We start from the raw sequence: 24,578 nt of genomic DNA, 5'->3' as shown, positions 1-24,578 counted from the left end.
CAATGAATATGATGATCTTTTAATGATGATGTGATTTTTTTTATCTATTTCACAATATTTTTTTCACTCTTTTAAATTATGGAGTATTTTTTTTTTATAATTAACAGAAAGATGATTTGAATCCTACTCTTTAGATAGGAGGATAATGCATGGTCATACAATAAAATAAAATAAAATACTTCATCTGGATATAATTAAGAACCAAAACCATTCGGCATTGTTAGGTTACAATATTCTACTCTTAATATCTCAGTTGGTAACAAAATTTGACAAAATTAAAATGCAACACTTCACCAACGATATGACGCTGATAATATTGTTGAATTTAATTTCCACCGCTGATGTTGGACAAAAGATTCCGTGGTGGAATAAAAATGCACTATTATAAGTAATGTTTATCGTAGAATGTTGTTGACTTTTTGGGAATATGTCCTTTGTTGTACTATTACATTTGCAATCCAAGGATGCCACACTCACTTGTTGACTTTCTGCCACTAATGCATATTGGTTCCAATTTTCTTTATGCATAAGAGGCAGAACTTGTTGCATCTGGATTTGGTTCAATAAATGGTTATAGATATATATATATATATTCTTTGATTTAAGAAATTCATCTTTCTTCAATAAGAAGAATAAAAAAAGGTTTGCTTGTTCATAGAACTCAAACTTGACCTATTTTATATACCTTTTATTGATGGAAGTTTTTATTTTTTGACTGATCAATGCCCAGTTTTTGTTCTAGGCGCAGTGAACTGCAAATTATTTTTTGCGATGCAGTTAGAGACTTTACCGTCAATTGTTTTATGTAATTGTCCAAATTTCTCATGTCCAAATCAAGTTATTATACCACGAAAAGTCTTCTTCTAAACAAAAAAAAAAATTGAAATGACAAATTGGTTGTTGAATATATACATTCATTTTTCAAAAAAAAAAAATACAAGATTAAACTCCGCATTCCTCTTGAGCCTTAATTGAATGTATAAAAAGCAAAAAAAAAAAAAAAAGAAAATGTAAAAGACATCTTGTACATTACTATTGAATCATTGATGAAGTCTATCTAAGATGAGATCTCTAGGCATGAATGTGTTTGATCATTATTTTCAGAAAAATTAAGGAATACAGAAGAGGTGGGTGAATTATTCAATAACCTTTATCAGAAAATTTCATCACTTGTAACCTAAGAGAAACAAGGAAAAAAAGAGTAACCTAAGAGAAACAAGAACTTTGATTTCCTTAGAGTTTAGGTAAAGCACTGCTCAATAAGATTTGTTCCCTCACGCACCAGCACTAGAGCCTATTAGAACGTTTTAAATATTTACATAATCAAAATATTGATCTTTTACTATTGAGTGAAATAAGCTTCAAATATTCTTGAAGGATTCCATTTCTACAAGCAGGGTTTTAAATATCAGGTCTGCAAGCTATATATATATATATATTAGCCTATAAGCTTTGATTTGAATGACGTAAGAGAAAATTAATATAAAATGTTCAACCATATCCATTAGTTGAATCATTGCTTACATAAATGTTTAATAATAGTGATTAATTAAATACATAATTAAAAAAATAGAACAGCTTAATTAAAGTTGGAAAACAGGTTCTTTAGTTCCTTTGAGATGCCTAGCCAATAAGCTATATCCATATCGAGTTAGTTGCTTACCCGAGTGAATAAACAATAGGGAAAATAAAAAACACAAATAATTATTTTTAATGAAATAAAGAAGTGAAAAATGAATGAATAAATATGGAGGAAATATCTTTAGATTTATGAATATGATTGCAAATAATTAATTAATAAACTCAATTAAAATAATTATAAACTGGGGCATCTATGAAGAAAAAGTGGCTTGCTTCCCCCCGGCGTGGTCTATGACAGAATAACAACCAACAGAAAGTGTAACTGTCAAGCTGCAGATATATATAATTCCCAGAAAAAAAAAATTGCCTTTCCAAATGTTATTATGAGCTTATTTTCTCATTGAAGAGTCAACCTCTACTATCCCAATGGTACCTTAACACCATTTAATTTTAGATTTTTGGATCAACAACCATCTAAACCAACATTACCATAACAAAAGAATTTAAAAGAAAACAAAGAATTAGCAAGGAGACCTTTAAATATAGGCAACAGTATCCATATTTCCTGCTTGAAGATCCCAAGTCTTGAACTTATTGTGGTGAAAATTTTGTGTTTCTTTATGAATTGCAATTCCTAAGTTCAGATTGTATAAAAGTAAAAAATTCAAGGAATATATTATAACATATATAAATAAATAAGAAACTTAACTTAATATAATTAATTACTCACTTCAAAAAAAAAAAGAAACTAAAAACAAGTCAAGCTATTTATGTCTGTATCATTTTGAGTACCAGGGAGGGGAAAAAGGAAAAAGGAGTTCATGCTATTCTCAATCATCCTATGAATTCCAGGTTGCAGATTATTTTTGGTAGTTACAGCAACTTGCATAACACAAATTATCTATGGGAGGTCCCTAGAAATATAAAGAGTGCTACAACCCTTTTCCAATGGTACCACCCCAACAAAAAGCAAGATATATGGAAATTTCCCTTTTTCACTCTTCTCAAACCTTTTGAAGAAATGTTTGCTTTCCAAGCCCCCCAAACACTAATGCTAGTTCAACTTCTCAAGTTAAGGGCTGAGGGCTTCTCAACCTTATATTCTTCTATCTAAAGAAGACATATGATTGAAAACATCCAACTTTCTGCCCTGCCAGTATCAAAATAATGGATATCAGCAGTCTTTTGTACTCTTTTTTTTAAAAAAAAAAAATTGGATTTTTAATGATTTCCATTTCAAAATGAGAAAATTAATTCTCTAAAACTTTCTTCGCTAGAAAAAATGTCTTAATTCCAATCATATAGTAAATGCTTGAGATTGTGGCACTACCCTAATGCTACATAAATATTCACAATTGGTATTACAAATTATTGGTGAAGTAGCATGGAGTTGGACTCCATAAATTCTCAGCAACATATACTTTATAATAGTGGTGGAGTCCAGATTTCACGTTTGAAGGGACGAAAAGTTAAAGATAATGTTTATAAGTTCAATGTTTGACAAAAATATAAAGCAACTTAGTTGAAAAAAATTCATATGAAAATTATATAAATAAATTCTAAAAATTATTCAAAAAAATCAATGTTAATAATTTATTTAAAATAATTAACTAGCATAATCATAAATAATTTAATAATGATAATAATCTCAATTTCTAGATAAACTTAACAACAAACAAAAATGAACAAATATAATAGCAAAAATTTAAATGGGAAGTAATCTCCTAAAAAATATTAAGGCTATCAATAAACAATTCAATAGGGAAGCAATTCCCTAAAATTAATCACAAAATTTAAATACAATATCAATAAAGAAGCAATTCCAAATAAAAAACTTAATTGTTCATAAGAATCTAAGCAAAAAAAAAAAAAAAACACAAAGAATTTGTAAGAAAGCAATCAAGTAATTTCTAAATAAATAAGTAATAACTAACTTTAGGCGCTTAACCAAATTCGTGTTTTGTTACCTTCAACAAAAAATGGTTTAGACAGTAAATCCTAAATCAAAATCACAAATAAAAATTATTAAATAAAAAAATTTAAAGTTGAAAATATTAAAAATAAAATAAGTAAATAAATCAAATTTATCAAATATGATGATATGAAAATTGAGTTACTGACTAGAGATTTCTTGCACAGAGAATGCTAACATGTAAAAGAGTAAAAAAAAAAAATTTTTTATTTTTACAGTATTTGGTAAAAAGAAAAGAGAACAAAAGGTGATGGTTGTGAAGTTTTAGAAAAGTGAGGTTTGAGATTAATTCTATTGCAATAGGTTTTATTTTAGTCTTATTAAAATTAATTGTCGTGGACATCTCACCAAATAAAAAATTATTATTAAGATAAAATTATAAAATTTTTAAAAAATAAAAATATATTAGAAAAGCTTTAAAAGTTTTATAAAGAAGAAATTATAAAATTTAAAAAATATAAAGCTAAATTAGCCCCCCTCCCCTCCGCCTCTGCTCTATAAGTAATATTTCTGTGAAATGAATTTTTAGATAAAGTTTCATATATACGGATCATAGATTTGTAGATGGCAAAGACCTTAAAATCATAGAGCTGTAAATTTGAATCCATGCTGAAACCCTGTTGACAACAGTTAGCTGCTTTAGTTCATATCAGAATTTCTGGTGTGTTTTGCTCCCCAGCCTTTTCGGTAGGGCCAAGATGATGACAAATATTCTCTCATACATCGGACAGAAAAGAAAAAAAAAATTGTTTTAGTTCAAGGACCCACAACAGTTTTAGCTACTCATTGAGATCAAAACTCAGGCTCAAGAGTACAGTTGAGATCTTAAAACCCACCCGTCTCTTGTATACCGTAAGATCACATTCAAATAGCAGTGAGATGATAGCTCTCATAGATAACTCCAAGGTCAAATACGAAGTCACCATCAATTCTTGCAGATAAAAAAAAAATGAATATTAAACAATAATTAACAATAAAAACAACAAATAATAATAATAATAAATGGGCTTCAGGTTAGAGAAGCTACATGTTGTCCAAACCAGCCAGTATTTCTGAAGTAAGAAACGAGTTTTGTTAGTTTAATTCAATCATACATCTCTTAGAGTAAATTCTAAATTCTTAAACCTCTGAAGTCTCTGCCTACATAGTCCATAAAAAAAATTCAGGAAAGTCAGCTGTGAGCCATATAAGGTTATCTAGAATCAAGAAACAAGAATCAAGAATCAAGAGAGGAGATGGAAATTGTTAAGAGACTGAAATGAAGAGAAAAAGGGAAATGGAGAAAAGGTCAGAGTTAAGGTCGGCCATTGACGAGCTGTCCATGATAGCCAAAGTTCAGCCTGGTGATGATCTTGATGCAGCCCATATAGCACCCAAGCCTTTTCTTCATGTCTGTACCTTGATTCTTCAAGTTCTCGGTCAGTTTCTCTTCTTCTTCTTCTTCTTCTCCTCTCTCTTCAGACATGTGGGTCTAAAAATATCAACTCAACTTTCTTTTCCTGCATTTTTGTTCTCTTGCAGATAAGATAGGCCCAACTATGGCTGTCCTTAGACAAGACATTCATCAGAATATCCAGGTTAAAAGTTAAACTACAGCATAATGGAAGCATCTTTCTTCTTAGATTTCCACTTAATATGCATACTTGACTTTTCTTGCATGACAAGAACGCCCTTGTGACTTTTCAACCAACCTTGCAATTCTGGCTTTATTTTTGTCGTTTCACCAATTCTTCCATGGGCATTCTTGTCCCTGCGAGGACATGTTTTTGTCATTTTCTTGATTATTTGAACATTGATGGAACTCTCTTTTTTCTTCTCTCCATTTTTAGAGATTGGAGATTCTCTGCGAATCCGATCCTACAAGATATTCAAATTTGATTGAGATGTTGAAAGAAGAAGACAGTGAAGGCAATGCAAGAAAAGGTACCAGCTGCAGTAGAGCCTTTCTCTGGCTTACCAGGTAAGCAGATTATATTTGTAAATAACTAACAGTTCTCTAAAAATATTCCAATTTAATCATAGCTAGCGAAAAGGTTTGCAGATATGAATGAAGCTTTTCTCGAATAATTTAACTTATTACTGTAGATTCAACTTTGCTTTCTGTGATATTATCATAAGTTAAGATAGTCTGTCTGTCACTGATGGCTGACATATCTAAGTTTAATGAAGGGTCAGGGTCTGCTATCTTTGACCTTCTCCGTTGTAGGTCTTTACTATGTTATGATTTGTCTTTTACTGACAAGCTGTTATTTTTTTTTTTAAATTCTTTACCAATTTTCATTGCCCTAGTTGAAGTTTCAAAGAATTATGCTATTTGCTCTGTCTGTGTCCCCAGTGTTCATGCTTTAGCAAATGTAAGTAAATAGATGTGGCTCATGCTTTAATGACATTGTTAACATGCATCATTGGCATCTGCAAAAGCAGAGATGAATACAGAGCCAAAGCTTCTCTTGGAAACTTCTTAGCTCGTATTGGTTTCAATTTCCCGAGGAAGAACTTTTATGAGCACACTTGAAGACACATAGATATACTTCTTGCTCTTGGTCTAATATCATTAGTTATGCTAATAGTTTAAGGAGATATTTAATTAAAAGCAAATAAATTTATTTTTTCTTTCTTCAGGTCAATGGATTTTATGGTAGATTTGTTAAAAAGGTTGGTGAAGAATCCTGGGCAGAACATGGAACAAGCAGTTGAAGAATCCTATAATATAACTTTGAAGCCATGGCATGGATGGATTTCATCGGCTGCTTTTAAGGTATCTAAGCATTCTTTCTCCTCTGCAACAAAAATTTCCCCTCAGATCTTACTGCCTCCTGAGTCTTAATGATTTAGCAGTTCTTTTTATTGACCTAACCCACTTATTCAACAAAAAGCTTTCATTAGATGACAGGATCTGAGGCTAAATTTCTAGCTTAGGAATAATATTCCAGGACTGCCTAGAATTCTATCTTGACTGCCATTGTTTCATTGACACATGATGTAAGTCATCAAATGTCATGTTCTTAATGTAATGCTTCAGCATTCAGCAAAAGTACTATAACATTGCCTTAACTTGTATCTTGCCTTCACGTGAACTAATAGATGGAAAGTTTACAGGTGGCGCTAAAACTTGTGCCTGATAATGAAACATTCATTAGTCTCCTCATGACAAAAGATCAAACTTATGACAACCTTAGAGAGGATATGCAGACCTTAATTTCATTACTTGTTCCTATACTAGAAGAGATCCACTCTATCCTGGTGAGGAAATATATTTGTCAATATTACTCATAAATGAGTTATCCAGCTTCTAGTTCTTTGTTTAATGCTTATTTTCTTAATTGTGCAGAACGTTTACCGATTGGGTAGGTTAAAGTCTACCTGAGGAGAATATATGGGGGAAAAAGGCAAGAACAAACATATAAAGCTTGGTTTTCATATAGCATGTAGTCTTCTCCAACCCATTTTCTTTTGCTTTAAAAATACATCTGTAAATAGCCTTCTAAGTTGTAAGCAAAAATTTGCTGTAACAGCTACGTTTTCTAATGTATCTAAACATCTAATATAGATAGGATTCCCTAAACCACTCTTCCATTCTTTGTACAAATATTAGCATCATCAGGAAAACAACCAATTTATTTTAGCCTTGAATTGGTATTAAAATGGTACTTTGGGGGCCTAACTAAATGAAAACTAGCTGGGGCGCCTGAGGTGAAAACTGTTCAAGCACAGCATTCATTCCCAGTCTAAAGTCTTTCAAAGACAAAAGTTGGAAGTAGATTTAAGAATCACAGAATGGATGTCAATGAGTAATGGGAGCCTGGAGGTGCCACCTCTTTAGCCAACAATCATGTAAAAGAAGTCATGTACTCACCTAGGCTCAAAATAGAAAATTGGCTGTTTCTTCTCTCAGATTCCTTTTCCAAGGTAGTTATATGATTCTGCACCTTCCAAAAATAAAACATTTCTCAAGGCAGTTAAGTTCAGCATCTACATGCTTCAAACTAAGAGAGAGTTCTCAAAGGATAATCCCCCTAAATCTCTTAAACAGACGTGCAGAGTCCACTGCCTAATTTGAAAAATAAATGCAGGAATTTAAGTTATGCACATCCCCTGTATATGAGTTTCCCTTCTCTTATCTCTTGATCAATTAGTAATTGCAAAAAGAGAATGCGTAATTGTGCTCAAGGAACCTTATCCAAGGTCAACTTTTTTGCTGAGGTGGTAGCAACAGAACTTCTACTACCCATTTGGAGCTTTGTGGAAGTTTAATGTTGTTAAGGAACTCGAGAATCCAACTGAACTTTTTCAAAGATTCCCATCTGGTCCAAGCCCAAATTGGGGCCATGATTTGCAATGAGTGCGGCAACCAAACCAGCATTGCTTGCTATGCTTGGTTCTGTGAACCACGGCTTGTCCCTTTCATCAGAGAAACCATCGAAGTGATCTGGTCCGGCTACCATTGCTCCCAAAAGTATATTTGGATTTCGATCTTGAGAGCGTAGCCATCTATTACCTTCAGCACAAGAGTGAAATTGACCATCCCAAGGAATTGATGCACTCCTATGGTGAACTTTTGTTGGATAGTGATCTCCAAAGCCAACCACGTAGCTCATCTTCCTGGGATTGTCTCCTAGAATGTAATTAACCTGTATAAATGATGAAACAATAGGCTTATGAGTACTAAAGGATTGCTTTGTTGCATGATTAGGACCTGCATACTTGTTATAGACTGATATACACTTGCCTGAGAAATGGAGAAGCTCTGCAACATTTCCAAAGAAAAACCATCACACTTGGTGCAATTACCACCAGACCTACCAAGAAGAGTAAGGTAATCTTTGTATAATTTACTCAAAAAAGATGCTGTTGCTGCAAACTGGAGTGGTTCACCATAATCAGGCCTTAGGAGGATCAATCCACCTACAATAAAGTCATGCGAGATAGAAAAGATAAAATGTCTTCAGAAGCATACATCCATTTGCATAACACACATGAAAAGATTCATCCTTTGAAAATATTTACCAGGTGTTCTATTGAAGTTTTGCTTTGAAAGATAAGAACACATAAGCTGATCAGTCATTTTGGAGGATAATCCCAATGCTTTTTCATAGGGAAATCCAAGATCATGAAAGAACCGAAGTCTTGTTAGCAAAGCCTAAAAAAAAAAAAAATACTTGGAAATGAATTTAAAATCCATGAATGCATAAAATATAGAAATTGAACCTTAATAAAAACAGCATAAAAGGTTTTTACTAAAACTACCGCAGTGGCAGTAAGCTTATTATTCCAATAGAAAATCCCTTTGTCAGCTATTGTTTCATTATTAGATGCTGCAGCAAAGTTTGTGGTGGCATAGTCAAGATACGTATAGTTCCCAGTGGCAAAGAACAACCAAGTTCCTCCCCAAACCAACTCATCTTTGTACCCAGATGAGTTATAAAACTTTCTTGCTTCTCCTCCACAAGCATCAATAGTCGTGTAAGTTACAGCTTTGTGAATCTTGTCTTTCTTTTCTGTAATCCCATATAACTTCTCCGCTGCTTTTGTTAATCTTTGTGAGTATTCATTCTCTTCTTTGAATACTATTGAAGCTGCTGAAAGTGCTGCAACAATTTCCCCTGCCAAATCAGAAGCCGTCTCATCACAAACTGAAACAGGTCTCTCATAGCTCATGTCTTCAGGCCTTTGCCAGCAATTTATGTCATTAGAGCCTGGATTTTGAGTGTCATTACCAGCACTTCCAACCTAAGGGCACATTCCAGAGAACAATCTCAAATCTCACCAATATACCACTATGAGTAAGATTTAAGACACTAAGGTTTAAGGCACATAATTTATAAAAAGCTTGCCTGTGAATACAAAATGGTGGGTTCAGAAGTAGCATTTGGAGCAACAAAGACCTTGAGCAAGTAGTCACTGCCCCATCTGATTACGTCTTTTATGTGCTCAAGCTCACCTATATCTTCATATTTTTGATGATATTCGATCACTGACCAACTCAACAGCGTGATGGTATAAGCTGTAGGGAAAGTAAACTTTATGTTGTTTCCAGAATCATAAAATCCACCCACAAGATCAGCACGCGTATTTCCTGTATTCCCATCACGCAATCCTGAACTTCCTCGGAATTTTATTGGACTTTTACTTGGATAATTCCCAGCTGCAGAAAAAAATTGTACTGAGTTGTGTGGACATCAATTGAAACTAATGTACAAGAACAATGATCTTAACTGTAACATAATGCACATGGATACAAATTCTTACACTTTTGTGCATCAAAGAATGTTATAGCTTGGTTAACTGCGAGGGAGAGATTCTTTGCAGATTCATGGTGATGATTTTTGCGAGGCAAAAAGTGCAGCACCAGGCCAAGTGCTAGGATAAGAAAAGCTACAGTCGATGAAATGTAAAGAAATCGCTTGTAGTGTGTTTTGTCTGTGATAACAAGCTCATAATCATAGGATTTAGAGTACGAAGAGGGAAGGGAATCATAGCCAGTTGAGGACTGTGGTAGAACTTTGAAGTCAAGTTCTATAGAGTTCCATTTGCTTGCTGAAGGAAGAAGCCTGCCTGCTTCGGATATTGTATGAACATACGTTGCAGAGTACTTATCTGCATCAGATGCTGAAGTACTTGAGCCTGTCATGGTTGAAGAAGAAGCTATTTTCCAGGAAAGGTTTTACAGAGAGAAAAGAGAAAGAAAATTGTACTGCCTCATTTTTATTTGTCTTGGCTCATCTGCAAGCTTCTATGTACAGTTGTTCCTTTCCAAAGTTGAATAGAGACCCTTTTCAGAGAACAGCTTTTTTCCGAAAATTGATTAATCTAGATCCCGAACAGATATAGAATTATACGGCAGTTCACTGGCAAAAGCACACTATTTTCATGCTACCATGGTGTGCCACTCTTACTATCGGACTTTTGGGATAACACTTACGATGATAGTCTTATTCCTATAAAAAAATCTAAGGTAATTACTTTACCTTTTTATCATGATAAATTGATATTATCAAAATTATTAGATATTAATATTATTTGATAAAATGTTATCAAAATTATCTTGATGAGATTTATCAAGTTATCTTTTTAAAAATAAAAATTTTATAAATAAGTTTAGGTGTTTTATCACTACGAGTATCTTAAACGTACAATAACAAAAAACCTCTCCTCCTTAGAGAAAAACCATTTTCCCTCTATCTCCATTGTTTAGCCAATTAGGTAGTGTGCTCAATTTTGCTGTAGTTCTCCACATCAAGTTTTGAAAATCAAAAGGTAAGTAAAGATGATGGAAATAAAATTATTTAACAATTTCTTTTAATCATTATGTTATCTTAAACGTTCCTTAAAAATTATTAGTAATATATCTCCTTACTTTAATTATTTGAGCTTAATTTTAATTGCATGAAAAGTCCATGAACATATCAGTCATTATAGCACAAGTAGAAACAGAGTCACAAACAAACAAAGGATAAGAAATTTTGATGGTAAAGAATTTATCCATTTTGACGGTGTTTCCAATGATACCATGGCATTTAGTTTTAACAGGGGAAGAGACAAGAGACATGCCCTTCATCTGGCAAGCCTCTGCCGGCAACTCTGTACAACAGCTAGAGCTGTCATCTTGTAATATGCCAATAAACAGTCATTAAGATCAATGGCACCTTCTTGTTCTTGAGTCAATTACAAACAAGTTTCAATTCTTGCATTTGTTTTTTGCTTTAAAGATTGAATTTCTCATTAGCCTTCTACTAAATGTTCCATAGTTAAAAAGGTCATTTCCTTTCCATGGTATGTTTAGCAGGCTAGGCACGATCACAAATCCAAACTTCAAACTTGGGCTAGTATTGTAACTATTTGTTATCTAAATGAATTTGAGGCCGGGCCACCTTGATAAACAAACACAACCTTGGGCAAGGTTGGATTTGTTTTCGAGGCCTAAAAGGGGCAACCCAACAATAGGTCCCTGTTGTTAGTCTTCCTCAACCACCCCAGTGAACAATTTCAACGTCCCAACTCCGTAGTCCAGGTATATTTATTAATCTCTCAAATTCTGGATCTAAACTTTCTACCGTCCTTTTAACTCTCTCCCTGGAACAAATAATCAAGCAGTCTCATTAAAAGGTTAAAACAAAACGCTTCCACCAATTTGCATCTTTGACAATCTTCTGCCAGGTTTTTGGTGAGTGTTCTCTTTCTACCTCTCCCTAGTTTTTCTTTCAACTCTTGGAATTCAAAGAGAAACGAAACCCCATTTCATTTATCTCCCTGAAAATTCATTTCTACTTGCCTAAGCTGCAACAAGACTTCAGCTTTATTGATCAAGATCTTTGCTTTACATAGTTTATGCTTGACTTCGTGGAATTCAATCAAATAAGGTCACGATCTTTATTCATTAATCTGTCCATTTACCTATCTGGTTATGCTTAAAACACATAAATTTCGAAGCTTTTCAGCTGGATTTGTATTATCATGAATAACTATCCATTCGGGTCAAATAGTCCTAAGTCCTTCAATGCATATCCAAGGGGTGATTTTGATCTAGAATCAGGAACTATCAAAAGAATCAGAAGGCCTAGAAATTCATCATTTTACCCTATTAGAATGATTAAGTCCTTCGCTAACCGGCTTCATTACTATTACAAGCTACATCCACTTCTTGTTTTCTTCATTTCCTTGTCATTTGGGGTCACGATCCTCATTGTTTTATCTCTATATGAGCACCACTATAGGATGCTGAGTAATTATAGGAAGCTTGATGATGGGTTCAATATTAATTATCCCTTTGCCAAGCTTAAGAATCTTGTAATGGTTGCTGGACATTCGGTTTATACAAGTAGTAGTTGTGGGAAAGTTGATAAGGAGGATTCTTGGTTTTTGGAGTCTTATCAGAAGAATCCAGGTCAGGCTGCTACTTTTTTGGCTCACATAAATGAAGGGATAGAAATCACGGCAAGAGATGGTGAGGCTTTGCTTTTGTTTAGTGGTGGAGAAACTCGAAAAGATGCTGGTCCTCGAAGTGAGGCGCAGAGTTATTGGACAGTTGCTGAATCCAAAGGATGGTTTGGTATGTTCACTTATTCACCCTTTTTAATTTCCTGATTATACGCTGTCCTGCCATACCTCATTTCTAGTTCGTACGTTGCCATCGTTTGAAGGATGAGATGTAAGCTTGACAACTTCTAATGAGTTTGCTGATTGTTTTCCTGGTTATTCTTCCTATAAATTTGTTACGTTTTTTATGCAATATCATGTTTACTGATTTTGTGAGCATACCTAGATTTAGTTCCAGTAAGTTCATGATTCTTTAAATCCAAATTCACAACCTTTTCATAGCACCAGTGAGAGTTCAATTATCATGATTTTCAAGGTGCGTCTTCAATCAGATATTAGTGATGAGAATAATTATGGGGCAGTTGTTTCTTTCAACAAAATGCTTGGTTTAGGTGAGTTAGTCAGAATACTAATTATACAAGAGTTTGCCTCAAATTTGGCCACATATTTATTTTGAATATATTGATACTGGTAATGTTGTTAGACTGGATTCCAGTTAAGCGACGCCTTTCAAGTTTCAACTAATAGGACATACTTATATGGGCTAGCCATTTCATGCCACTCCTATAGAAACTCCTAATGTATATACCTGGAACTGATGTATGTAATCAAATTCTCTCATGTGAGTGGTTAGCTTGTATTTTTTATACAATTCGGCACCTTTTGTTGGCTGTTCATGTTGTCTTGTAGAAGTCTTTACTTAGTAGATATGAGGTCTTATCAGGGAAACTCAAATTAATCTTCCTGTCTGATGTATTCACATTTCAATGTGTATGCTTCATCATTACTACGTGGATGAAAATTTGGTGGACAAGTAGTTCTAGTTTTTCATTTCTGTTGTTGATGCTGGCTGTATCATCAGTTTTAGCTATTGTGGACTGAAAAGTTAACCCAACAGCATGTTTGAAGAAGGAAAATTAATGCTAGTTCATAATTAACCTCCAGGATGTTCTAAATTTGCAACAGAAATGTTGCAAGTGAGACATGCTTATGTTGATTTGGGGCTTCTTTTCTTTCTTTTTGAAGGGAAAAATGCAAGGGCAAAGGTCCAAGCAATAATAGAAACAAGAAAGAAATTTTAATGCCTGGAATCTGTAATACTTTCCTGACTCGAGTTATCAGAAAAAGTGAGAAATGAAGCATCAAGTGTTTTCTTGCTCTTTCGTTATGCACTTGGTGCTTAAATCACTAGAGCTGTTTGTAGTACTCTCATTTTGCTTCACAAGTGGAACAACTTCTCCCCTTTTATAGTAATAAGGGATACCAGCTATATTGTATTATGAAGTAATTTCATGTTATCTTTGTGAAGTTGTTTTTTCCTTTTAGTTGTAATTCTATGTTTATAATTATGCCTTATGGCACTAAAGAACTCCCTTGATTTCTTGATCTATAAAAAATGAGTTTGTCACTGCAATTTCCAGTTCCTAGTCAAGTTCTATGAGTTTGCTTCTGTCCTGTCTTTATTCCTTGAAATTGTTTCTGCAGCATGAATGCTTTGAATCATCTGTCTCATTTTTTATATTTGATTGTTTTTCAGGGAAGGAAGAAAGTGTGAAGTGGAGGTCACTAACAGAGGAGCATGCAAGGGATAGCTTTGAGAATCTTCTCTTTAGTGTTTGTCGGTTTCGAGAGCTTACTGGGACATACCCACACAACATAACTGTAAGCAAATCCTACTTCAACCTTTCTGAATTTTTGGATATTTCTTTCTTTTACTTCTCCCTTCCCCCTCCTCTTCTGACCTATCAGCATGTTTAGATAGAGTGAAAGAATAAACTAGAAGGTCTTCAGTGAACAGTTTCTGTTTTCTGTTAAACTAATGCTCTTACTCTTGGTACAAAATTGCTATACATAAGACTAATTATGATTTCGGTTCCATTGATAAGGTCATTGAACACAACAAAAATCACCCAGATAAGTATAATTGCAGCCACTTACAGGGAATAATACATTTAAGTTCTCCAAACACGTCAATTTTCCTGCATACATAGTCAAGTCAAGGGTATCCAATGTAGTGCTTGATGATCAAATCAGAAAGGTATTGGGTGGGTTCCTAGAACATCTTGTTGTGATTTAGAACTTAATCCAAACCACTAAGTTGCAACAGAAGACAATCAAAGTAACCGACTTCTATGTTACATGGACTTGGGTATGAATGTCGGATATGGTTATGTGTCTGCATTTTCTGACCTGCCTTTTGCTAAAAATCTCAGTCTCATGGATTTGGCTAAAAAGTGCCAAAAAATAGGATAGAGATACATGGACACTTCCTAAAATTATACTATTTGTATGGTGCCCTAAGCTGCTGAGTCCGTAACATAGACCAACTTAGAAATTAGATTGATCAACTTGAAAACTCAAAAAACAGTAAAGAGAGAACGCATATTGTAAATGTGATTCAGAAACCTATTCCTTACGTCCATGGGCACAGAAAGAAGAAATTTACTATTAAACAACAGAGATTGCAATTGTCAAGCTCTCTTGAAACCCCAATTACAATCTCTTGTTAGTCGCTTGGGATTTCTGCATGTTTGCCACTTCCTTGATGGTGGTTACACAACTTAACCCCAAAACTCAAGAGAAAGACCTCTTAAAATTCAAAGCTCTCCAAACTTTCTACTTATCCTATTTTCTCTGCCAAGAACCTTACTCCTAAATATTCCAAAATTGCCCTTAAAAATTGCCCTAAAGAGAAAGATCTCCTCTTGTTTTCTTCGTCTCACTTTGCTCTTCATTAAATGCAGCTTGTTTGTGCACTATGCTAACAAACACCACATACTTTATCACCAAGAGACAGAGAATACAAAGCTCCCTCACTGTTACACACTGTCACAAGCTTCACCTTCTTGCTAACTCCATGGCCTGACTGTCTCAAGGATGTGCAAACAATTCATTGGTTGTACATTCTCTCTTCGTAATCCTTGGGATAAAGAAGGATCTTACACTGCAACCTCATCACATCCTTGAGAAATTTGTTGTTAAAGTGGCAGAAATTCCATCCCCTTGAAATCAAGATTCTCAGCCTCCGCCATATTCATGTCTTGTTGACTTTTTCAATTGCTTTCCCTTTGTTGAGTTAAGGGTAATCTGGGAAAGAGAGCAATCTGGGAATGAAAAGAAATTTGTGTAAGGTGAAATGGAGATTATGGGGTGAGGTTCTGGGCTGAGAAAAAAAAAGGTGAAAGTTAGAGAGTTTTGAGTTTTAAGAGTTCTTGCTCTTGAATTTTGGAGTTTGGTTGTGTGACCACCGTCAAGAAAGTAAGAAACACATACAAATTCTAGGTGAGTGACAAGAGATTGCAAGTGAGGTTTTGGGGAGAGCTTGACCATTGTAATCTATACTCTATGATAGTGAATTTCTTCTTTGTTGTACTCATAGACATAGGGAATAGATTCCTGAATCACGTATATTATTTGTGGTCTCTCTTTACTGTTTCCTCTTTCATTTTGGGTTCCTTTAATGGTTATTGACACAGGTTGGTCAATCTAATTTTTAAGTTGGTTATTTTGATTGTCTTCCACTGCTTCGTAGTTGTTTGGATTACGGTCACAACATGTCTTCACATGGTTGAAGACATTGTTTCACATGCGTCCTTAGACATTAGTTAGAAGTATACACATTGCTCCAAATAAAAGCTTATTACATGTTCTTCCCATTTGTCAAGGAGCTGATGATGGAGGTGTCATATCAACTAATCCCAATGTGCCAAAGAATCATTTTGAGGAATAAAGAAATCATTGCTCTCTGGAAATAGTATACCTCTCAAACTTGACCTCAATATTCTGCTTACTGTGTATGCTAGTAGAGGCTCGCTCTGCACTTTGTACACGTTTGATGAGGGGGATGGAACCCCCTTGGTTTCCTCACATGTTACCCAGAAGTACTTGGCTATTTGTTTACTTTTTTAAATATGTACTTGCTAGTTCTTTATTTATAACAAGTGCTGTCTTGTCCTCCATTTTTGGAAAGAAAATTGATCCTAATCCTATTGCATTGGGACCAGGTTGTAAGTTACGATTTCAAGGAAGAGAGGTTTGCACACTTGCATCGCTCTGCCATTGGCTTTCCAGAGTCACGGTTCTTCTACACAGGCACCCCAGCTTCAACATCTTCGAAAGAAGCAGCTTTGAAAGGGGAGGCATTGGTGAGGATTCAATTTCAACAGGATCCATACGGATGTATCGGACCACTTAAGAGGAAAAAAGTAGGCCGTGATCCCTTCCATCGGTCAATCCCTTATCCCAATGGATGCCGTGAAATTGAAGGTCTGTTTAGATATTGCGGGGCTGCTCCTTATCCAGGTTCTCTGCCATGGGCATTGTAAAATTAGCTATACCATAGTACTTCTTTTCATAGCCTATACCACACCTAGACCTCCAAAACGAGATTAAATAATTTTTCAATTACCGAATTAACGGAAAAAGAAAAGATGGATTTGTGATAAGATCGCAACCCTCTTTCTCTCTAGTTCTTCCTCATTGTTGCCACTTTAGATTGTAGGATCATAGTTGATGGAGGAATATGTCCTTTTTTTCCAGTAATCTACTGTACCACCTGACTGCATTTTTGTAGTCCACTTTGACATGGCAACCAACCCTTAATCCGAATTCCGTTCAACTCGATCTAATTAAAAAAGTATATAATTTGAATTTATCTAAATCAACTTGATTCGATTAATAACTTGAGTTGTCTAAATGTAAATTTGACTTTATTGGTGGAGTTGAACATGGCATGTCCTGTTTAGTGGATTTTAAGGTGTGTTTGTTTTAACGTAAAAGATTTTCAAGTCGTTTGGATATTGAAAATGAAATTTAAATAAAAAAAAAACCAGTTGGCTTTGTAAATTTTCTTACGTTATCGAGGAGCAAATTTATTTTTCATTTGTTTATGTCAACAATAAAAAATATTTACAGTTATCGTACGGACCTTTAGATTTGTTTTGCAATAAAAGTTCAAAGGCAATAGGATTTTTGAAAACAAGTAACATGCTTCGCTCATGTGCTATTAGTAAATATATTACGAGGTGCCTGAAACCTAGGTTGCAATTTTTTCCTTTTTAAAGAAACAAAAGCGAAAGCACAGAGTCGGCGAAGGTCATTCCCGTTTCTCTCTGCAATCACACTCCTCCGCAAACAATCCCTCTCATTTCCATACCTCCAGATTCATGTATTCATCACTGCTCTATTCCTCAAACCCAGATCCATTAAACCTAACCCACCGAAATCTTTGGTTCACGAATCGTATCCCAGTTCAGAAAGTGTATCCTCCTCTTGTCCTCCGTTCCCCTCCACAGAATGACAATTAGACATGGGTATATAAAAATGTTCACAATCTCATGCAATGGAATCAGTATGGAAAATTCTTCCAATTAATATTAGGAAATCTGGAAAGAAACACACAACAAAGTAAATGGAAAAGAAGCCTTTTTGGTCCTTGACTTCTCTTTCAACCACACTGAAATGCCCCATTAAAGCATTTGCTTATTTTTTTTTGTAGTAATACTATAGGAATTACATAAAAAGATGCAGAATCCAGCAGAGCTTGTTTTATTGTTTTTCTTTTTTTTTTTCCTTTGATCCAATGGTTGAGTTTAATAATGGGAGTCAATGCAATGGCGACCTCAAAGAGGGTTTGGTTTTGATTTACATTGCAGAATTGCGGGAGAACTTCTACCCCGTGTTCCTTAAGAAGGGACAGCTAGAAGCTGCCTCTAGAGCAGAACTATCCATGGTAGCACCCTTCAGCAGACCTCCCAGCAGTTCCCCACGATCGTAAAAGAATTCCACTCTCACAATTTTCATCTCTTCATCCACCTATTTTACATGTAATAAGTTTTAGTTCATACACAATTAGCAAGAAGGAAAGGCTAGAAATATATAAGCTAGAGTAGATACCTCAAAGATAGCCATTCCATAGAACTCTACCAATTCTCCAGTCGGGGCGTGGCCTTTGAAAGGACCTTCATTGTAACCCCAGTGCCTGAACTTGTAGACGATCTCCGGGGGCCCTGTATAAACCTTAAGAACCTCCAAGGCAAAACCTCTTGGAAACGTTGTTGTGAAAGCCCTGTGAGATGATTCTGATGTTTCCTTATCCGGATCATAACACCTGAACTCCTCCGGAAGGGAAGTTTGCAACTGCGGGTTATAGCCTCCGCCAAGCTTCTGTATCCCTTCCATGGTTAAAGCTTCCTTACCTGTACACAGATTCGAAAACAACATCCTAATGACAAGATGAATTACTAAAACTTGTAAAATGAGGACCTTGATTGAGTTTCTGGTATTACCATTTAAGCTAAAAACATATTTCTTTGTATCGATTGTTTTGAAATCTTCGAGGCGTTCCTTGTGGAAAATTTCCATTTCCCATGTCTTTACAAGGTTCTGCACCTTCTCCTCTAGTGATCCGGGAGGCCATACCTTCCGTAAACAGATTAAAGATTGGTAAGAATACATAAATAGACAAGCAAACTAAGAGGGAGAAGGGATCAGAAAGAAGGAGAGACCTTAGTCCTTTCTTCTTCAAAGAGCTTGTTCACAACATCGTAGTTTGGAGGAGCTCCATACCTCCATTTGGTGTTCTTCTCTTCTTCTTCATGCAGATAAGAACGATATTTATCTCCCTCAACATTTGAAAGTTCCATTTCCTGAAGAGTTCAAACTAGGAAGATAATTTCTTGCTTATCTGTGGTAAAGAAGGGACTTGATACATATATATATATATATATATATATATATATATATATATATANGTATATATATATATATATATATATATATATATATATATATATATATATAGGCCCAATGTTTACCTAACATGATATTTGAATAATCTTCTAGCGATCAGACCGCTGCTTGTCATGATAAGAACATGAACATCAATTCATTAAATTACGTAGTACATTTTGTTTTTAAGTATCCATTCAATGCATAGACAGTTTGTCAGAAGAATAACAACGTTGTACACTGCCAAAAATTGGTGAACATAAGATTCCGTGCTAATCTTTAATTTATTTGAAGAAAAAGAAATTCGAAACTATCAGCAAAATATATACACAAAATGTTCAATTGAATTATATGCTATTACTAAAAAAGGAGAAATTGGTAAGTGGCATGGTAAAATATGAATTTTCAATAACAACAACAACAACAGATCAGTGTGCGACAATAACCATAACGTCTTGATATTATTTAATTCTACTGATTACTAGGCTAAATGTGAAACTACTACTCATCATAGAAAGAACAACAAATACAATATATTACAAATTATAAAAAGGAAAGATTGAAGGAGATGATTAAATAGTTTTTGAAAAATACTTTAATCCGCCAACTGTTGTTTTATAGTGAAGAAAAACAAAAAATGTTTCTATTGCTCCTCTGAAGTGGATGGGGCAAGCAATTAGACCCGGTGAAAATTGGGTGATGAAGGAACAAATGTTTGATTATTCCAATAATGCATTAGTTATTGTCATGTGGGATAGATGTTTGTTGTCGCAAAGGAGAAGTCAATTCACTCACAATTTAAAATTTTGATTCCAAATGTGTGGAGAGAAATTCTGTATGCGCTATAGCTAGGAAATTTCTTACCCTTCATTGACATCGATCAATTTCCCTTCCGTGTGTTTGCAAGTTTAGGCCGGCTAAGACTCTTGACTTGGCACCCCATGGTTATTGGTACTTCTCATAAAACTTGCTGATTACTCTGACTGCAATTTTAAAATTTCAGCCGCTAAATTATAGGGAGCAAGAGCTAAAGACGAGCTCCACTAGTTTCTCCCTGTCCCGGTCAGCACCTTTGGTACGTGCAGAGAATAGCTAAGCTATTCCCAGTTATTATTTGCTTCCCTTATTTGGTTGGCAAAATTTGATAAAAAATAATAATTCTTAAGTTTTACCTACTCTCCAGAATCAGTAAAAAGTCATTTTTAACTAAACCCAACCCCCTCCTCTTGGGTATTAACAATTTTATGTATGATGGAATAACTTTCAAAATCATTATAACCAAATCACCTCCCATAAGTTTAAAAAATGACAACCATATCCATATAAAATCATTTTTTTCTTTCTTCCTCCTCTCCCTCCTCCTCTTCCAGCTGCATTGTTCTCTTCCGCGCTTTGCCAATCGTCCCCACCTCTCTCTCATCCACCGTTCCAGCTGCATTGCTTTCATCCACAGTCCATTTTTCCAGCTTCGCCTTTGATCATGTACTTGTTTGATGTAAAGGAAAATGGGTTGAACTGAATATGTTCAAGAACCCTTTTCTTGTTCAGTGTAAAAGGTTCTGGGTTTAGTTTGCTCCTGTCTTTTTTTTTTGTTGTTGGTTTAATGTCTTGGGTTTGCAACTCTCTTCATTGAACTGACCAAAATTATTAAAAGGTGCATAACATTCTGTATAACGGGTAAAAACTTCTTCCTTAGTGAGTTTTCTTTTCATCAAATATTGTATATAAAAAATATTATTTGAAAAAAAATATTAGATTTGGTAATTTTGGACATAACACGTTAACACGACACGAGAATGTGCGGGTTAAACAGATTTTGGGTTTAGTCTTAACGTGTTTCGTGTCTAATCGTATCAGACACGATAAACACATTTACTTAATCGTGTTATAGTGTTTATACGTGTATACGTGACACGTTTATTAACTTATTAGAAATTAATAGTTAAAGATTATTTTAACTTTATATAAATAGTTTTAAATAATTATTTTAATAAAATTTTTTAATTTTATAAAGATAAGAATGTAATTATTACGATTGAAAATTATGAATAATTTTTAATATAATTAATATTTGAAGGTTAGATGTTAATGCTGTATTTTATCATATTATATGATAATAAATTTTATATTTGTTATTTATATTAAATTTTATTATATTTGATGTTATTATTATTTTTGTTTTGATATAATTATTTTTATAATTATGGATTTCAAATTTAAGTAATACAATTATATTTAATTATAAATATTTTTATTTAATCGTGTTATTAATCGTGTCATGTCGTATATTGACACGTTTAATAAACATATTAATTATGTCGTGTCGTGTTATATGTTTATTAAACGTATATGTGTACGTGTTTCAAATTTAAGATACGAATATTAAACGTGTAGTGTTCGTATTAAGCCTTAACGTGTTTCGTGTCTAATCGTGTCTAATATGTTTATGACACGAAAACACGAATTATCATGTCTAGAAAATATTACCTAGATAAGTTTCTAGCAATTTTAAGAATTTTCTCGTTCCTTTTTGTCTGTGTCAAGATTGAACTTTGCATCAAAATAATATTCAGGCAATTACCCAAATCCACATATATGGATTTGAAACGAGAATTTTAGGTATTTTTGCTTTAGCTTTTTCGCAAGACTAAAAGAGTAGACAAAGTCGAAAACCAAATACCCTGAAGCAGGAGGCTCAAAAGTTGTTGATTCATTAATTTTGGCACGGTTTGCTTGACAATGATAATGACTCCTTTACTAATGTTCAACCTAAAGTTTGCAAGCATCACTTCACGGTTGATGAAGTGAGTGATATTTGAAAATTTAAAATTGTACTTTTCTTTCCTGTAAAACCTCAATCTCACCATTAATGACAATGTTTCAAGTTTATATTTCTGTGTTCACACTTGACCCAAGTGAGCCTAAACCCAATTTAGGGCATAGGTTGAAATCAGTTAATCATGCACTCCAAGCAATCATTGATGGGTGGAAGGGACTCACGACATTAAACCCCAACCCTTGTGAAGTTTTTTTTTTTTTTTAAGTAAAATATCCCAATCTCTTAAGTATTAGTCAAAGTTTTAAATGGGTCTATTAATTTTTAAAATGAATATTTTGTCTAAAAAATGTAAACATTATGAACAGAGATTAAGAAAAGACTAAAATACTCTTTTTTTTTATTAATTTTAAAAATTACTATTATATGTTTTAAAAAAATTAAAACAAAGGGAGCATTGATTAGTGCTCCCCAACTCCCCAAGAAAGGGAAAGTTTTTTTCTTAATTAATAAAAAATTAATAAAATTATATAATAGTAATTTTAAAAATTAATCAAGAATAAATTTATCTTTTTACCTTTCTCAAGTCATCAAATTGACAGAAACACTAACGGTTGACTAATAGCTAGATCTAAGTATCCAATAAAACATATTTTTTTGGGTAAAGTGTCCATTTTGAAAATTAATAGATTTTTGCGTAATTTCGATTAAAATTTAGAAAGATAAGATTATTTTACTATTTTTTAATATATGTGGAATAGCCATGGTAATTTTGTATATGACACAACACTATGACATGAATACTATTTAAAGTTAAGGTTTAAGGTAACGGTGAATCGTGTTTTAATCGTATTGATAGAGTTAAAACAAAAAAAATTTTGTTTTAAAAAACTTATCAAATCCGCTTAACTTGCTTAAGACTTATTTAATTAATCATCTTATAGTCATAGTTAACAATATCGTACGATACATAGATATGGTACAATATGATATTAATAAAAAATGATACATATCAATAGCTGTATTACATTTGATTAAATATAAAAAATGTATCATGTGTCGCATGATGCGTATCTTACGATATGGAGTACAATACAGTCAGTATACTTTTTATAAGCTTAATTCTAACTAATTAATAAAAAGTTATTTCTTTATTTATTTTTTTGAATTGAAATATGAAAAATTATTTTTTATGAGTTTCAATGATTTAGATTATAATAAAAATACTAAAACATCGAATACCACTTTTAATTTCAACATAATGAGTGTTTTTTAATTTTTAATTAATAAATTAATATAAAAAATATAATTTTATTTAAATATATATTATTAGGGACTATATTGAGAATTTCAATTGAAAAATAATCATCTTTTCAATTTATATTCTATAATCTTCAATTCTATTAAAAAAATATAACATTTTAAAAATTTTTCTTTATTTTACACGAATAAATGTTATTTATAATTAATTTTAAATTTTGTTACGATACTTGATATTAAAGGATAAGATTTCGATGCACGATACTTATCTCGATTTAACAACTATGATTATAGTATATCCATATAATTTATAACTTATTTACTATTCATTTAATTAATCATGTAAACATGTCTACTTGTCACATTTATCTGTGTAAATACTTATATAAATACATTTTTTAGATATAATATCTAAAAAAAATCTCTAAACTATTCAAAAAAATTTAAATAATTTTTATTTTTATTATATTCAATCAAGTCTCTATACTTTTATTTTGAACCATATTTTTTTATTTTGAAACAAATAAGTTCTTATGACTAATGATTGACTTAATCAAAATGCTACTAATCATTTTATACTACGTGGTATGTTAATAAGTTATAATTGATGATGACGTGACATGCTAATATGTCATAATTAATAATGATGTGACATATTAATTGGTATGATAACATGACCATATGATATTTTTTACTTTTTACATCAACATCACATCAACGTCATATGAGCATAAAGCGACAAGTAGCATTTTGACTAATGACAAGTAACATTTTAACTAATGACAATTAGTCAATCCTTATTTATAATGGCTTATTTGACTCAAAATAAAAGTATATAGATTTGATTGAACGTAATAAAATAAATATTTATTTGAATTTTTTAAAATAGTTTAAAGGTTTTTTTGAGTATTATGTTTTTTTTATTATAATAGTTGATGATGGTAGTAGTAGATTTTACTATAATTGATAGATATTATTATTTTATTATTATTAGTTTTAAATTTAAGTAATGAAAGTAAATTTCATTTGTAATTGGATGCATCTTAATTTAATCATGTTAATCATATTAATTGTGTTTAAAATTATAATGATATTAATCATTTAATCAGGTTATAAATAGTATTTGATCATATAAAATTTAACATAACTCATTTAATAAACATGCTAAGTATGTCATGTCGTATTATAGATTTAATAAATAAATCTAATCATATATGTTCATAT

At 33.0% G+C, this 24,578-nt stretch overlaps 4 protein-coding genes across 4 annotated transcripts; 2 read left to right on the top strand and 2 right to left on the bottom strand.

The window, feature by feature from the left end:
• On the top strand, window positions 4,550-7,114 carry LOC18592554 (glycolipid transfer protein 3). The gene is made up of 6 exons (XM_007019358.2): window positions 4,550-4,971; window positions 5,075-5,130; window positions 5,383-5,513; window positions 6,176-6,311; window positions 6,653-6,796; window positions 6,885-7,114. Exons 1-6 carry the CDS (start codon window positions 4,812-4,814, stop codon window positions 6,918-6,920), a joined length of 663 nt encoding a protein of 220 aa, XP_007019420.2. The 5' UTR covers window positions 4,550-4,811; the 3' UTR covers window positions 6,921-7,114.
• On the bottom strand, window positions 7,160-10,236 carry LOC18592553 (endoglucanase 25). The gene is made up of 6 exons (XM_007019357.2): window positions 9,803-10,236; window positions 9,388-9,698; window positions 8,801-9,283; window positions 8,561-8,693; window positions 8,283-8,458; window positions 7,160-8,184 (listed from the first exon to the last, which is right to left on the bottom strand). The coding sequence occupies exons 1-6, from the start codon at window positions 10,182-10,184 to the stop codon at window positions 7,813-7,815; spliced, it is 1,857 nt and encodes a 618-aa protein (XP_007019419.2). The 5' UTR covers window positions 10,185-10,236; the 3' UTR covers window positions 7,160-7,812.
• LOC18592552 (uncharacterized protein C57A10.07) lies at window positions 11,575-17,197 on the top strand. Its single transcript, XM_007019355.2, has 3 exons — window positions 11,575-12,602; window positions 14,127-14,251; window positions 16,594-17,197. The coding sequence occupies exons 1-3, from the start codon at window positions 12,008-12,010 to the stop codon at window positions 16,912-16,914; spliced, it is 1,041 nt and encodes a 346-aa protein (XP_007019417.2). The 5' UTR covers window positions 11,575-12,007; the 3' UTR covers window positions 16,915-17,197.
• Window positions 17,932-19,307, bottom strand: LOC18592551 (pathogen-related protein). The gene is made up of 4 exons (XM_007019354.2): window positions 19,096-19,307; window positions 18,877-19,009; window positions 18,485-18,786; window positions 17,932-18,403 (listed from the first exon to the last, which is right to left on the bottom strand). The coding sequence occupies exons 1-4, from the start codon at window positions 19,231-19,233 to the stop codon at window positions 18,260-18,262; spliced, it is 717 nt and encodes a 238-aa protein (XP_007019416.2). The 5' UTR covers window positions 19,234-19,307; the 3' UTR covers window positions 17,932-18,259.

This window comes from Theobroma cacao, chromosome 8 (assembly GCF_000208745.1).
Source record: "Theobroma cacao cultivar B97-61/B2 chromosome 8, Criollo_cocoa_genome_V2, whole genome shotgun sequence".
Lineage (NCBI taxonomy): Eukaryota > Viridiplantae > Streptophyta > Magnoliopsida > Malvales > Malvaceae > Theobroma > Theobroma cacao.
This window is presented reverse-complemented; position numbering and strand designations above follow the sequence as displayed.

Coding starts and splice junctions, on each gene's coding strand:
- LOC18592554 (XM_007019358.2), top strand. CDS start 4,812: ATGAAGAGAAAAAGGGAAATGGAGAAAAGGTCAGAGTTAAGGTCGGCC. Junction 6,312..6,652: donor TTTCATCGGCTGCTTTTAAG/GTATCTAAGCAT, acceptor GAAAGTTTACAG/GTGGCGCTAAAACTTGTGCC. Junction 6,797..6,884: donor AAGAGATCCACTCTATCCTG/GTGAGGAAATAT, acceptor TTAATTGTGCAG/AACGTTTACCGATTGGGTAG.
- LOC18592553 (XM_007019357.2), bottom strand. CDS start 10,184: ATGACAGGCTCAAGTACTTCAGCATCTGATGCAGATAAGTACTCTGCA. Junction 9,699..9,802: donor ATTCTTTGATGCACAAAAGT/GTAAGAATTTGT, acceptor TTTTTTCTGCAG/CTGGGAATTATCCAAGTAAA. Junction 8,694..8,800: donor ATAAGCTTACTGCCACTGCG/GTAGTTTTAGTA, acceptor TTTTTTTTTTAG/GCTTTGCTAACAAGACTTCG.
- LOC18592552 (XM_007019355.2), top strand. CDS start 12,008: ATGAATAACTATCCATTCGGGTCAAATAGTCCTAAGTCCTTCAATGCA. Junction 12,603..14,126: donor TGAATCCAAAGGATGGTTTG/GTATGTTCACTT, acceptor ATTGTTTTTCAG/GGAAGGAAGAAAGTGTGAAG. Junction 14,252..16,593: donor CATACCCACACAACATAACT/GTAAGCAAATCC, acceptor CATTGGGACCAG/GTTGTAAGTTACGATTTCAA.
- LOC18592551 (XM_007019354.2), bottom strand. CDS start 19,233: ATGGAACTTTCAAATGTTGAGGGAGATAAATATCGTTCTTATCTGCAT. Junction 19,010..19,095: donor TTGAAGAAGAAAGGACTAAG/GTCTCTCCTTCT, acceptor TGTTTACGGAAG/GTATGGCCTCCCGGATCACT. Junction 18,404..18,484: donor ATGGAATGGCTATCTTTGAG/GTATCTACTCTA, acceptor CATGTAAAATAG/GTGGATGAAGAGATGAAAAT.